Source organism: Carettochelys insculpta, chromosome 10 (assembly GCF_033958435.1).
Source record: "Carettochelys insculpta isolate YL-2023 chromosome 10, ASM3395843v1, whole genome shotgun sequence".
NCBI classification, from domain to species: Eukaryota; Metazoa; Chordata; order Testudines; family Carettochelyidae; genus Carettochelys; species Carettochelys insculpta.
Window position 1 is genome coordinate 37,811,212 of NC_134146.1, and position 14,479 is coordinate 37,825,690.

Here is a 14,479-nt window from a genome sequence, read left to right on the forward strand (position 1 = left end):
AGGGTGACGCATGGAATTAAATATTACTCACCATGAGTAAGAGTGGCACAGTTAGGCCCTTGGGCTACATCTACCCATGCCCCTCCCACTTCGGAAGGGGCACGTAAATGAAGCGGGTCAAAATGCTAATGAGGTGCAGGTATGACTATTCAGTGCCTCATTTGCATAATGATGGCCACCCAGAGTATCCAAAGTGCTGCTTCCAAATTGCAAACTAGCTGTGCACACAGGTTTCCTTTCAAAGGAACCCCATCTGCACGGCTAGTTTGCAATTCGAAAGCAGCACTTTCGACGCTCTGGGTGGCCATCATTGTGCAAATGAGGCACTGAATAGTCATACCTGCACCTCATTAGCATTTTGACCCGCTTCATTTACGTGCCCCTTCCGAAGTGGGAGGGGCATGTGTAGACATAGACATACATTGGAACTAATGGCCAAATCCCTCATCCCAAATATGATACAACATATTAAATCTTGACTTGAAGGAATCTTTTTATAGACAGAACTGAAGACAGTAAGATGCCAGAGGCACGTTAGGAATTCAGAACAGTTTATTCAAAACTGTGCTATTAAAGATAGAATTCCGTCCCATCTTCCTGCTTACTGCCACGCATTTCCATCACAGCTAAAGCTCAATAAGCAGTGCTGATTTTTACCAATCTAAGGAAATGCTAAGCCCACAGATTTGGGAAGACGTCACGCACCAGAAGTAGCTCAGAGTTAAACTGTCTGACATCCCTCAGATCAGGAGTGCTCGATGACAGGAATGTCCTGGTCACAGGCAAATTTAAAAAACTTTTCCCATTACATGCTTGAGGAGAAAGCTTGGGAGAACAGTAGGAAGAATTAGAGAATGATTTTGGGGCTGCCTGTGGAGGCATGCTATTTGGAGCATTGCTGCTGCAATCTTTGGAAGACTGAACTGGATCGGAATTAAGGGGAAAGGAAAGTAATTCCATAGAAGATGAACAAGAGCGAGAAGACCAGGGAGTCAAAATGGCTGCATTGCACTGGGACCATTGTGGAGAAGGGTCAAGAGATGGAAGAAGCAGCTGATCCATGCTTCTTCCTATTTTCTGTTGCATTTGGGTCTGATGTAACCCTGTAGATGGTAGAAGGAGTTCTGGGATACTTTCAAAGGAAGCACGGACCTTTCTGGGAAGTGCTTGAATCTCCATTTTTCTTAAAATGTGTTCTGGGCTAGAAGCACTCAGGTCTAGCTTATCACACATTGAGTCAATATGGTTTAACGACGGTGTGCTGCTTGAAAGAAATAAGGCACTTGCAGGCATGAACGAGGGAGTACATTTTCTTCCCCTGTCTCCATTATGTTCTTTAAAGTCCATTTTTACTCTGTTACCAGGCAAGTGAGGACTTATTCCATTTGAAACATGAGGTGAATCAACACAGGTGACCCCCAACCCTGATTTCCTAACTGGACTACATCCTTGAGAGCGAGACCCTTTGAGGGATATCCCATCATTCTTGTTTGATCGCTCTTGATGCCCAAGTCTCAATGGAGAAGGTGCCAAAATGTTTTCTTTTCCATTCTGGATGCGTTGCTGTACCTGGGGTGTTGGTTTAGAAATCTTAATAATTGGAGGAACGAGTTTTGGTTTAGCAGAGACTAATGGGTTTACTTTCCGATGATTTAATGCTTGAAGGTATTGCAGATTTGGTTTAGTTGAGGGTTGTGACTTGGAAAGATTAGAAGAAGGCTTAATGTTGGGTTGTGGTGCTGCATCTTTGTCATTAATGAAGGATGCCAACGGTTTGGCAACAGAAGAGTGATTCTGCTTAGCTGGAAGAACAGGCGAGTTATTAAGATATCGTTGTACCTGGGAGCAGAATTACAAAATTATACTATTAAAACACACTATTTTAGGACAAACAGTAATAATAGACAGTATTCTTTCTGTATATTAAAATGTCTCTGAAGTAGAGGAAAAGGAAGAGGAATGAATATGATCCAGGGACTGTACTGCAGGATTGCATGTGTGCATCTCCTTCAATACTGGCCAGTAAAATGGTCTATAGTATTCATGCCTCACAACTTCCAAATAATCATTGCTAGATGCTGCTGCTTGTTTATGCATAAAAGATTAGCAACAGACATTGTGTTCCTGAAAAGCCCCAAACAACAATAACTAGATAGGAAACTTGGTACCATATAATCTCTACAAAAGGAAGAAAAAACCTTCCCATGCATATCACCAGCAGCTTCGAATTCAGAACTGAACTGGAATGTAAACCGTGTAAAACAATCCACTTCAGAGCTACTGAATTGCACCAGGCCACTTTTCATCCAGCACTTCTCACCAGAATAATCATTACAGCACTGTCTTACACATGCCCCTGGTTTTGGCCTGGCTTCTGGAATCCTCACCTCTAATTGAACTGCAAAGTAAACAGGCACTGGCATTCTGGGATTTCCATTCCCTTAGCACTCCCTCCCAATGCTGTAAATGAAAAGTAACCCCAGTGTAGCCCACAGGGTTATACTGGGGTAAGTCAGAGGAGAATCTAGACCCAGAAGAATAACTTGTAGTGAAAGCCTTTCAAACAGAACTACATCCAATCCCCACTCTCCATTCATAATAGGCAACTTTGTGTGGACAAACAAGTATCTGGCACAAGTAGACTGAGTCGTTCCTACCTCCTTGGCCCAGGCTGGCTTCTCAGTGGCATTCATTCCCTCCTTGTAATGGTACAGCGGCTTCTTCTCTGCTGGCCTTGGGTCTTGCCGTTGCTGCTGCTGCAAGGACACGAGGTAGTCTCGCTCCTGTTGAAGTTGCCTCTGCAGCCTCTCTGCTTGTCGCTGCTCCTCAAGCTGTTTGCGTTTATATTCCTACCCAAGAAGGACACCACCATAACATGGATGAGAGATGCTGTACAGATACAGTCAGGCTAGCAAGCGAGGGAGTGAGAACGATCAGATATTTATGTCTGGTGAAAAATACACCCAAGTGAAAAGTATGGCTTAGCCCTACTCTTAAGTCTGTGGAGGCCCAGTGGAGGAATAAACTCAAAAGAAACCTGGAGAGAAACCTATTCTAGAAGACAAAAACCAAAAAATCCTCAAAGTTTTAAGAGTTCTCAGGTAGGAACTGGGGATGTTGATGGTTACTTCTGGGTGGGCAGGCTCACCAACTGGTGGGGGTGGGGCTGGAGGGGGAGAAGGGATGACACATACAGGGAGCAATTGCCCCAGGACTTGGTAATTCAAAAATGCCCTTTAAATCACTTTTGGGGTGCCATATGTACTCCAGACAGCTATCAGGGCTGTCGGGGTGGTGGTCGAGAAGGTCATGGTGGAGGTGGTGGCATGCCCTGGGCAGTACTTAGAGCTGGCTGCCCTGCTTCTGCCCCTTCCACCCAAGGCTCCACCCCTCCCAGGAGTGCAGAGCCAGCCCCACTCCCCAACTTGCCCAGGGGCCCTGCCAGTCTATTGGCTCCCCTATGTATGGGGCACTGTAGTAGTCGATCACTTTGGGCCACATTCGGACCCCTTGCTCACAAAGGTGGGCAGCAGCTTGCACAAGTCATTCCACTAAGGTCAATTGGTCTAAGCAACCATCCCCGTTGGAGAAATGGGATTCTGGACCTTCATGATTCTGAAGATGTTTGGAAATGAAGGTCCTCAACCAGATCTGGTGTTTGCAGTGCAGCTTCAGTGCCCTCAACACAGCCACATCCTCTTATGCCAAGTTTGTATGTGGCCCAAGAAAAAGGGCAACATATGTACTGAGTACGTTAACTTAAATGACTGTAACTGAGATGTTAAAAGCCATATTTCAAATAGGGAAGCCAGTATCTAAATCCCCTAGGCAGTCTGTATGTACAAAGAACAGGATCAGGTTCACCCTGAGTTCTCCAAACAAAATCCATTGAGTAATTTGTACGTTACAACTGCTTATCACCAGGTTTGGCTTAGGGGGACCCACCTAATAAGGTGTGGAAGGCCTTCATTCCACACTGAAGCCACTGGATGTCGATTCGTGCTCCGTACCTCATAGGAGCGGGTGACTGTGGCAACACTTGAATTGCCAATTAACAGATCTCTCTGAAGCACTGGGATTTTTTAAAGGTTTAATTAATAAATCTTTAACACTTAAATACCCTTTAAAAGGAGGGATTTGTGCAAGTACTTTTTCTAAATAATGCCAATGGAAACAGAGACTAATCATGAGCTCTGTGTTATTGAAAAGAAATCCCTAAATAATGATAAACATAACTCTCGCTTTACATGAAAAAGGGCAATTCAGGATACAATGCAGTATTAAACACGGTCTAAAATGGCAACAGCATGAGAAGGGAACACAGAATGTTCCTGTCAGGAAAGTACAACTAATAGTTCACAAATGAAATTTGGCTATCAAATCCTGTAAAGCTGAGTGGGTTTGCACAGTACAAGCACATTTTAGCTTGATTGTATTCCAGTACGCTGCTAATGGTCTTAAAAATTACTCTGCAATAAACACAGTGGGGCCGAGAAAGGGCCTGCACTTCCAGTGAAGCCGAAAGCATGGCATTACAGAGACAGACTGGGTGAGAAAGGAGCTTTCGGCAAGGATATTGAATCTGTGAGGGGTCATGGAATTGAGAGGAAAAGTGCAAAAATTCAGAGTGCGGCTCCATTTGCATTTACGAAACCGAAACCTCAGCATGTTGCTTTTAGCAGTGGAGCTTTGGAGAACTGTGTGGTTTATGCGGTTTACAGGTTTTATTAAATCCATGCAGCAGGTGATCATACGCAGCCTGACTTGTTATACTAGCCATTCAGAAGGCATGGGGACACACAGGCACACACAGATAGACACACTACAAACAGAAAGCAGGTAAGCAGGGAAGTGGTCTTCCCATTACCAGAAGTAGAGCTTGTTCCTGCAGTAACTGCTGCTGCAGGATCTCTAACTGTCTCTGCTCCTCCTCTAACTGTCGCCTGATGTACTCCTGGAGACATGGGCAGCAGGGATTTGGCAGCAGGGATGGAGAATAGGGAGAGAGAGAAGAGAAAAAGACAGTAATTCCACAGAGGAAGGAGCTGCTGCATGAAGGGTAGCAATGACAGAAACACTAATAGGCCCTGACTCAAATGCAGAGATCCAACTGGGAAAAAAAAAAGCAAAGACAATTAATTTATACTGAAAACACTGAGAATGTCACCGGCCTGCAGCCAACTGAAATAACATAAGCTTTACATTCCAGTGCACTGGAGGAAAAAAACCAAACAAAAAACAGTACAGCTGTAATTGTTGGGCAACGTTTTGTTCTGATTTACTCCAATGTAAATGGAGATTAACTCCATTACAGATTGCGGAAGTAGTTTGGATTTACAGTGGTGTAAATGAGCTCAGAATTTGGAGGGTGGGTAGCTTTTTTTTTTAAATTAGTCTCTTCCATATGAGCAGAGGAAGGCAAGTGGTTTTCAGTGGTCAGTACAGAAAAGTGATTCCTCTGGGCCTTTGAAAATCTCCACATCAGGCTATTCACTTTCCTCATCTTGAAAATGTAATGTAAGGGCAGATCTCCACTACCAAGTGTGGTCAGTATAGCTATGCCTGAGAAAATAATGCCCTGTAGCTGGTAGCTATGCCAGGAAAAACCTCCATTGTAGACACAACTCTTTTGATAGCGTCAGCATAGCTAACGTCTTTTGAGAAGGCAGAAAAAACATCTGTAAGCATAAGCTGTATCTACAGCTGGTATAGATATACTGGCAAAGCACTGGTAATTATAGATAAGTATTCCCAGCCTTGCAGTGGCATTGAAAGCCTTATTTAGCTAAAGGGCAAACCCTTGCAACCCTGCTGGTGGAGCACTCCAGTGTAGGGAATAGTAGTGCCAATTAAGTCAATGGGAATTTCACACTCAGCTCTTGATCAAGACAAGGCCTTTAGTGCTTATGCAGTGTCTTGAAGACATAAAGCACCTCTGTAAGTTCAACAGTATTGTCAGAAAAACTGAAACACTCTATGGCTACTATGAATTATGCTAAATGTTGTTCTATGCAACAGCTTCCTGACTCTTATATATATTCTATTTTTCATGATGGGGGTGAGGGACAAGCATTAAGCACACCCCATTCTAAAGCTGGTGCTGACAAATCAGCAACATATATTCTTCTACTCCTTTTACCCTACTGTCCTGAGAAGCCAAATCTTCTGAGAGCTATGAAGAGGCAAGTTCAGGCAGAGAAGTGACCAGTTTTATTGGGAATCAAGGTAAAGTACTAGAGAAAATAGTAAACAAAAGCTTTATATAGGAAGCATAGGAGTGGGAAAATGTACATTAAATGGCTTCAGAATTGCTGGCCAACAGATAGAAGGGAATTAATACAGTGAAAAGCAATAAACACTGGGTTAGCAATTAAGCAATTTACACTTTAGTTGTGAAAGTGATCAAACATGAGAGAAGTAAGTAGGTTTGCTTTTAACTTATTAACAAATGGTCATTCACCAGTGCTTGCAAAGAACTAAAGTATCTCAATAGACAATAATCCCAAGTGGAAGCAATTTTGACCTCAGAATTCAGCATTTGATGTTGGGGATTGATTTGTCCAGAATCCACTGCAGATTACCTGCTCGTGCTCTGCACGTCTCCTCTCTTCCTCTCGGCGCATCTGCTCCTCATAATGCCGCCTTTGCTCTCTTTCCTGCTGCTTCCTCATCTCTTTCTCTCTTCTCTGCTGCTGTGTGTGCAAAAAAACAGATGAGCTAGTAAGGTAGATGCAGATGCAAATAAAAAGTGAAAAAGTGAAAATAAAAAGAAAAAGTGAAAGCTCTTACAAACTCTATGCCAGTTAATAAAATCATTCTTGTCCTTTCTTTTCAGAAGGCGATGGTATATGAAGGCTGGACTTTCAGATGGGCCTTCAAAATTTCACGTGAACTTTTTCCACTACTTGTCCTATGGAAAGCCAAAGGACTCTTATCTTCTAAGCTGCGTGCATGACTCCCAGTGAATTCAACAGCTCTTGTGCAAATATGTGACTGACAAGAATAGCTGGGTCCTGAACATGTAAGTACGAATATTAAAAGAGTGACACTGCTGGCTGCCAAAATCATGACATTTCAGAGTATGGCAGAAATGCAAGGACAGGATGAAGGCAGACAATGTGTGACAGAGCAGGCTGCTGTATTTTGTCAGCAAGCCAGAATAAGGCAAACATGTCCTTGGTTCCCCAGCCAGGCAAAACTGTATGACAGCCTGGATGTTGCTCACGTTGGCAAGAAGGGGGTGCTTGGTGGGCTTTGTGCAAGAAGAAATGCTCATTCAGCTCACTGCCATTTCACAGAAGCTCTGAGGTCTGAACTCTGATTTGAGGGACAAGTCTGGATGCACTACAATCTCTTCTGTATGCTTTGCAGAAAACAGCTGCAATTCAGAGGCTGTCTGAGTCTGCAGCCACACTGGTCACCAACAAAGGAGCTAGACAAAAGCAGTTTAGTGATGACAGACATTCACCCACAGTCCTCGCTTGAGCAGTGCGGCACATAGGACAAAGCAGCAGCTTCATCGATCACCAGGGCACTGCTCCCACACACTTTCAAAGGAAAGCAAATATCGAGGCCTTATTACTGAACTTTATAAATAAGTAAGACTCAAATGAGGATGTGATTTTGAGCCAAAAGGAGAGTCTTACTGGAGTGAATGGGACTACTCAAAAAATACCCCTTGCCTATTATGCTGGCAGTACCAGACCCATTGCACGGCGTATTTTCCACCAAGCTATCTTGTTTGCTAAGAAAAATAAAGCTTTCAGTCAAGTCATTCGAAGATCAAGCTGCTTTTTATGTGGAGGATTTGCCCTCATTTGCAACCTCTTTCCTGGAAATCAATGTGGCTTTCTAATTACATGCCACTCAGGTCCTACATGCGGTGCATATACAATATCGACTGCAGAGAAGGGTGAGATGCACTGCCAATGGGCCCTATGGGTTCCAAGACAGAAAAGAAAATGTGTAAAATTATTAATTAGCAGTGGGTTAAACTGGTTCTGCCACCTGAGATACTTGACTGTCTGGCTTCCACTTTCTGCTGCACTGTCAAAATGCATTTTCCAACCTTTACTACTTGCACTGCTGCTCACTACATAGTTCCGCTGACTAGATGGGAGGACACAAAGGGGCAGTTGCCCCCAGGGCCCCATTCGCTGCTGTTGCTACTTTGGTAGTGGCAGCAGCTGGAGCTCTGGGCCCTCTTGAATTGCCACATCAGCCCTGTTCCAGCCACGCATGGCTGTGCAGAAGTGTGTGTGGGTGAGTGGGGCAGTATTGCAGTCCGAGCAGTGCTGAGAGCCAACTGTACATGGCCCCATCCCCTCTGGGGCATGGAGCTGGGCCCCCCTTCCACCTTGTCTCAGGGTCCGCAGCAGCTGTTGGTGATACTGTATCTACAGGACACATCTTCCTACTTAGGGAACAGCGCACCTTGCCATGAAGCACTTGGTTGTATCTGTATTGATGGGAGTGATTTGTTCAAGTACAGCGCTATGAAGAGTTCCCTCTACTTGAAGTCATCTCTCCAGGGCATGAGGGGAGGTAGGTAATCATGAATCTGAAACTGAGTACATTTTAGTGTCCTGTTTCTCCTTGTCTTTATACTGGTCCTATTTCAGGGTAACTCCACTGATGTTATTAGACTCAGTCCTGATTTTCATCTGCACAAGAAGAGATTCAGTCCCAAGAGATTTGACCTATTCTGGCAAAGAAGTAATAGAAAGATGGTTGGGACTGGGACAGCTTGCTCAGAGGGGTGTAAAACAAAAATGCTAGACAATATGCTTCCGTTAGGAGTTTCTTAGGAGCACAGCTTATAACAGAGGAAGGGGTTAGAAACAGCAACTAAAAGCAATAGACACACCTGTATGTTATCTGTCTGGTTTACATCCATGTTATGAAAAAACAATTCCATGGATAGTGTAACAGATTGACCACCAGAGGACAGCAGTGTGCAAATATTCAATAATAGGTATCTTGGGGATCTATGGGGTTCCAGTGTGGTGAGGAATACACAGCTGTAATAAGGGGTCATTATCCACATAAGCATCAGAATTCCTGTGCACTTTTTTTCCAATAGGACATCTCAGTCACTGCAGATACAATTACTCAGAACCCTGTAGTGACTCCGTAGGGACAGTAATGTTCTGCTGCAGTGTATTTGGTAAATCATACAAATGACAATGGCTGCTATGGACTTGATTTGCTTGCGGAAAAATAATGGACGTATTAAAAATTGTCACCGTGCTACAAATGAGCACACAATTTATTTAAGAATTTAACAAAATGCATCACTTGGCGCAGTACGAGAAAACTGCGGGCACTCGGTCACTCTAAGGGCCTTTCACTTTCAGGACACTGGTCTCATTAGGTAGGTCTGCTCTGCAGTCTTAGGTGCGATGCGGCTTGGATGGGCACACCTGTGCAATATTGCATCTAACTACAAGTGCTAAAGCTAACTGTGAAGACCCACTGGAATGATATCATTGTGGTTAGCAAAGGGAGTAGATTGCCCAGGTGATGGAGCAGGGGGTGGAGGTTAGGGCACAGATACACAACTCACAGGGCCACATCTTCACAGCTCCTTTACGTGTGTTATCTAGATTAAAACCAGCCTGTGTACGCTACTTGAACTGCAACTACATCTGCATCTCTAGACATCCACTATTAGTGACGTAGATGAGAATGGATATTTGGCTGCTGTTCTAGTCCTAATGCTGCTCTAATGGTGGGAAAGTTAGGTAGGCCACTGGCATTTTTATTGGTGTTATTAACCTGCCTCAGAGCAGGAAAATTACATTTTTGTAAAACTTAACTACAGCTGTAAGGTTCAGAAAGCAAAAATGTCAGTGTAAACAGTCACGCTACATGCACATTATTAAATAAAATGTGAATGAGTGTGTGAATGTCTGATCTCATATATTGGTGCCTTTTTTGAATCCATATGGCTGTTTATGTTGCGGATCTCTATACTATAAAATACACAGAGCATGCAGGGTGGATGAATTAACCCTGCAGCAGGGGCCATAATTTATGGGAGTGCCAAACTTCTGAGAGTTTAATTTGTCATCCAAAAATGTCCTTCTGATGAAAACTCTCTATCAATGGAATAGTAACAGAGGAAGCCATGCTAGTCTATATACTATCAAAACAAAAAAGCAGTCAAGTAGCACTTTAAAGACTAATAAAGTAATTTATTAGGTGAGCTTTCGTGGGACAGATCCACTGGTCTGAAGAAGTGGGTCTGTCCCATAAAAGCTCACCTAATAAATTATTTTGTTAGTCTTTAAAGTGCTACTTGACTGCTTTTTTGTTTCTATCAATAAAAGCCATTGTCATTACATGCATGCACTGACATATCATACATAGTAAATTCTTCCATACCTGACATTCTAATATTCAGAACTCTCAAACAAATTTTAAACCATAAGTACATTTTAGTTACATTTCCTTAAGTACAGTAGCGTGAAAGTAAATACAAATAAATACTGTGTAAGTTTACTGTGTATGGTACTGCTGTTGTTGTTCAGTAAAGTATGCTGCATTCATTTTGGTTTGTTTCTTAATATCTAAACTTGGTTTTCTTTAGTGGTATGCACTGCTAGGTACACCTCTCTATTATCCAGAATATTTGAATGCCCGGCAACCTCCTCGTCCCTGACCTGCTGGATATGAAAGAGTTTACTGTATATTTACACACATACACATGGCCCTCAAGCCCCCACCCACATGAAAACCCTCTGTAATAAAACACACCATTTAACAACTAGCTGAATATAGTAATCTGAACTTCCAAATACCTACTGCACGCTAAGATATAATATTGCACTGTTATTTTAATAACACATCAATGGAATAAAATAAGTAATGCCTGGCTCTTCAGCGATATGAAGCTGAAACATGTTTGGGAATCTTGACTGAGAATATTGAGCTACTGCATGCCTTCTTGCCTGCATGACAGTCATTTGTCAGGTCACATTATGACCAACTGCAGATAACCGCTTAGTGAATTACAGGCCATTTCACCATAGATACTGTGAATTAGCAGAAGATTCAGTCTCAAGAGGTGCTGGAATTGCTTCCACTCATTGCTCTGCTTCTATAGCCAACAGGCATTCGGAGATGACCTGGAAGCATGATAGAGTGGCTGAAGATTTCAGCACTGCATTGTTTTCTCATCTACCCCTGCCTAGGCCGCTGTCAATTTCACCGGCTCTGGCTGTGCTGAATTGATACTGTTGGAATGACTGAAAAAGAAGGTCCTCTCAATGAGGGATTCAGAGCAGCAGGAACATGACAGGAAATAGCAGCAAAAGATTAGAAGATGCTTTTTCATTTGTTTGCTTTTCTCCTACATCTGTCCATCTTCTCTTTCTTTTCCCTGCCATGGGATAATGCTTTTCTAAGTTCCAGGTCTGTTGTATATTTTCACACTATACAGATCTATTATTCATACAAGGTAAGACTGCCAATTAATGGTGCGTGTTTATATAGCTTCACAGGTGATGCTCTATGCAGCTTTTTGTCCAGCCACAATGGGGCCCTATTTATATAGCATTAGAAATTATAGGCTTTAAATATTGATGATGGAAGCCAACTGCAGGCAAAGCCACTACTGGGCCGGTCCTCTGAGGCCTGGCACGAAAAGATGACTTCAGAAGAGTAACATTTCAGTCAGTTAAACTAGATACACTAGGGAATAGGCAGCATAATGGAGTCATGTAAGGGTTAAACCATGGAACAAATTGCAGACCAATTCTGAAAGGCAATAATGTTCATCAAAAGCAACTCTTGGAAAAATTCAGCTGCTGCTACCAAATGTAAATATCAGTCACAAGACAGGAACAAGGGGAATTCCAAGTAACAGATAGAAAAATATATTCTAGGTGGCAGTATCTTTGCGCTATGCTGTCTTTCTAGGCCAACAGTGGAAAAGGAAGCAGACTTGAAATACCAACTATTCTGATAGTCAAGCATTGCTGTGTGGAGCAGGTAGGTATGTCCCATTATTATGAATCAAGGTTTGGTATGCATTTCACAGATGTTAGAACTCCAGTCTGGGAATATCAAGGTTGGCCCAAAGGACCCCATATTCTAAGACAGCCTCCCCATACCAGTGGGCTCCAAGTATAAGCCTGGCAGACTTTAAAAGACAAAGCAAAGGAAACAGCAAGAGGAAGTTAAGTAAAGATGACTTAAGTAAAAGTGAAAGAATTGGGCAAGAATTGCACACCTGTCCCAGGTTTAAACTTTATGAAACTAACAATCATGCAAAGGATAAACCACCATTTGGATAAGTAAGTACATGAAAACAATTACCCTGTCTATACCAAGGTTTTTGGTAGTCATGTAGCAACACAGGTACAAAACCAGCCTAGGTGCATGACCGTGGCGTGACTGACCTTGCAAGCAACAGCGATGCCATATTTCTATGGCACGGGTTTGCCCTGATGCAGTTCCATTAGTAAACATTCTCCTAATCCAGCAGCGTCCAATAGGAATTCAAAGATCCCCACGCTCGTGGCTGTCGTCTTTCCATATTTGCCACATTATATTATCCAAACTTCACAGAGCCAGGCACTCCCAGTCCTCCTGCCCTCGCCCCCAGTGCTAATTCAATGCCAGCAACTGACCAGAGCAGCCACTGCTGCCAAATGCTTCTCCCACCAAGCAGTGGGGTGCGTGCACGGAGCAGGCGGACAGCACTCCATGCATGTGGCTCTCAGGTAAAGCTGCATGTAAAGGCTCTAAAAGCCATGTGTTGGCCACCCCTGTATTCACCACAACACAGTGTCCCATTCACCACATGTGGCGAGTGGTGAATGTATTGGATACCCCATCCTAATCTATAGAAGTCATTTGTTTCTTGCTCCTCCAAAAGAAAATGCGGATGGCCATGGCTGGTACGGTCTATCCATGAGTTGGTTGGTGACTGATAGAGCCCATATGCATTGAGTTTTGAAGAGTTTGCCAATTGCTCCTGGAGAGTGGAATGGATGCTCTACTATATGGTTAGTTTCTATCTGAAGAGACAAACAGCTGTGTTACAATAATTCATACCAATTGAGGATCTAGCCCCTAGAACTGCACTGAATGAAATTTCATCTCTAAAGAACAAGACACTCAGATTTGTCTCACGTATTCTCTGTAAAGATTTGACCTTTATATTTTCTGCCTAGAAACAGAAAAGAAAGATACAACAGTGCACAGACATGTGGCTACATAAAACACTGTCTAAATGCGTCTGTTCCCAGTGGTGCTGAAACAACTGCTATAATAGGAACGCTGAAGGCAGAAGCCATGTATTTAGGTTGTTATTGCTACTTCAGGATGGGGTTTGTGGCAGCACCTCTAGCCCTAGCATCTATGTTGTCTCTGTCTACTAGCTAGCCTGCATCAGACAAAGCCAATGATTCAGTTGAGCTAATAGTTGGGACAGCCAGGCCTGCTGATATGGGGGGCAAAGAGGGCAGTTACCCTGGGTCCCTTCAAAATGTCATGGCAGTGCAGCTCCGGCACACAACTCGGGGTGGGGAGGGGCAGCACTGCAGTCAGAGCTAAATGCCTTTGGCCCTGCTCCCTCCATTCCTGCCCCTCACCCTTTCAGGGCACAGAGCTGAGCCCCCCTCTCCCCTTGCCCCAGGGTCTACTGTGGCTGTCGGCACTAATGGGAATGGCAGAGGTTTGAGCTGTGGTGCTAAAAGTCCTGAGTTCAATGTCTGTTGATAAGCTGGACATAGGGAGAAGGGTTATTAGGAAGTTAGCTTTTAGTCATAACAGAGGAAAAATCGTAAGAATGGCCTTACTGGGTTAGAGCAAAGGCCCATCCACCCCAGGATCCTGTCTTTGACTGTGGTCAGTGCCTTGTGCCCCAGAGGAAATGAACAGCACAGGTAATCATCAAGTGATCCATCCCCTCTCATCCATTCCCAGCTTCTGACAAATAGAGGCTAAGGATGCCTCTGCTGCCCATCCTGGCTAACAACCATTGACGGAGCTATCCTTCAGGAATTTACCTAGCTCCTTTTTGAACCCTGTAAGTGTCGTGGACTTCACAACACCCTCTAGAAAGGAGTTCCATGGGTTGACTGTGCATGATGTGAAGAAGTACGTCCTTTTGTTTGTTTTAAATCTGTTACCTATTAATTTCACTTGGTCATCCCTAGTTCTTGTATTATGGGCAGGAAGTTATTCAAAACAACTAAATAAATATTTGTCATATGAACATTTTCTTTTATGTTATTCAGTTTTAATATTCTTTTGTCTCGGACACATGTGCCCAACTTTCTGTAGCAATAAAATAAAAAGAGGATGACTCTTGTTCTTGAATTCTCCTTTATTTTCAGCATCTGCTTATTTTGCTCCCAGCAGAACAAGCATTTGAGCTAAATTCTGCTCTTGTTTACTTGGTTCTGTCTTCCATTGTCTTGGAAGTTGCAGCTGTGCAATGGAGAAGAGAATCTGACACAGTGCTTTG

At 43.4% G+C, this 14,479-nt stretch overlaps 1 protein-coding gene across 8 annotated transcripts in view; it reads right to left on the reverse strand.

Moving 5' to 3' along the window:
• Window positions 1–14,479, reverse strand: part of TNIK (TRAF2 and NCK interacting kinase) — a 319,291-nt gene that overhangs the window by 63,130 nt on the left and 241,682 nt on the right. For 5 of the 8 annotated variants that reach the window (XM_075004329.1, XM_075004325.1, XM_075004328.1 and 2 more), the window contains exons 13-15: window positions 6,582–6,692; window positions 4,868–4,954; window positions 2,658–2,849 (exon numbers count right to left, since the gene is read on the reverse strand). In XM_075004329.1, the coding sequence (XP_074860430.1) occupies window positions 2,658–2,849; window positions 4,868–4,954; window positions 6,582–6,692 (390 nt within the window). Of the gene's footprint in view, window positions 1–705; window positions 1,840–2,657; window positions 2,850–4,867; window positions 4,955–6,581; window positions 6,693–14,479 lie in introns of all 8 variants that reach the window. The other 3 variants (XM_075004331.1, XM_075004324.1, XM_075004326.1) reach the window with 3 other exon arrangements.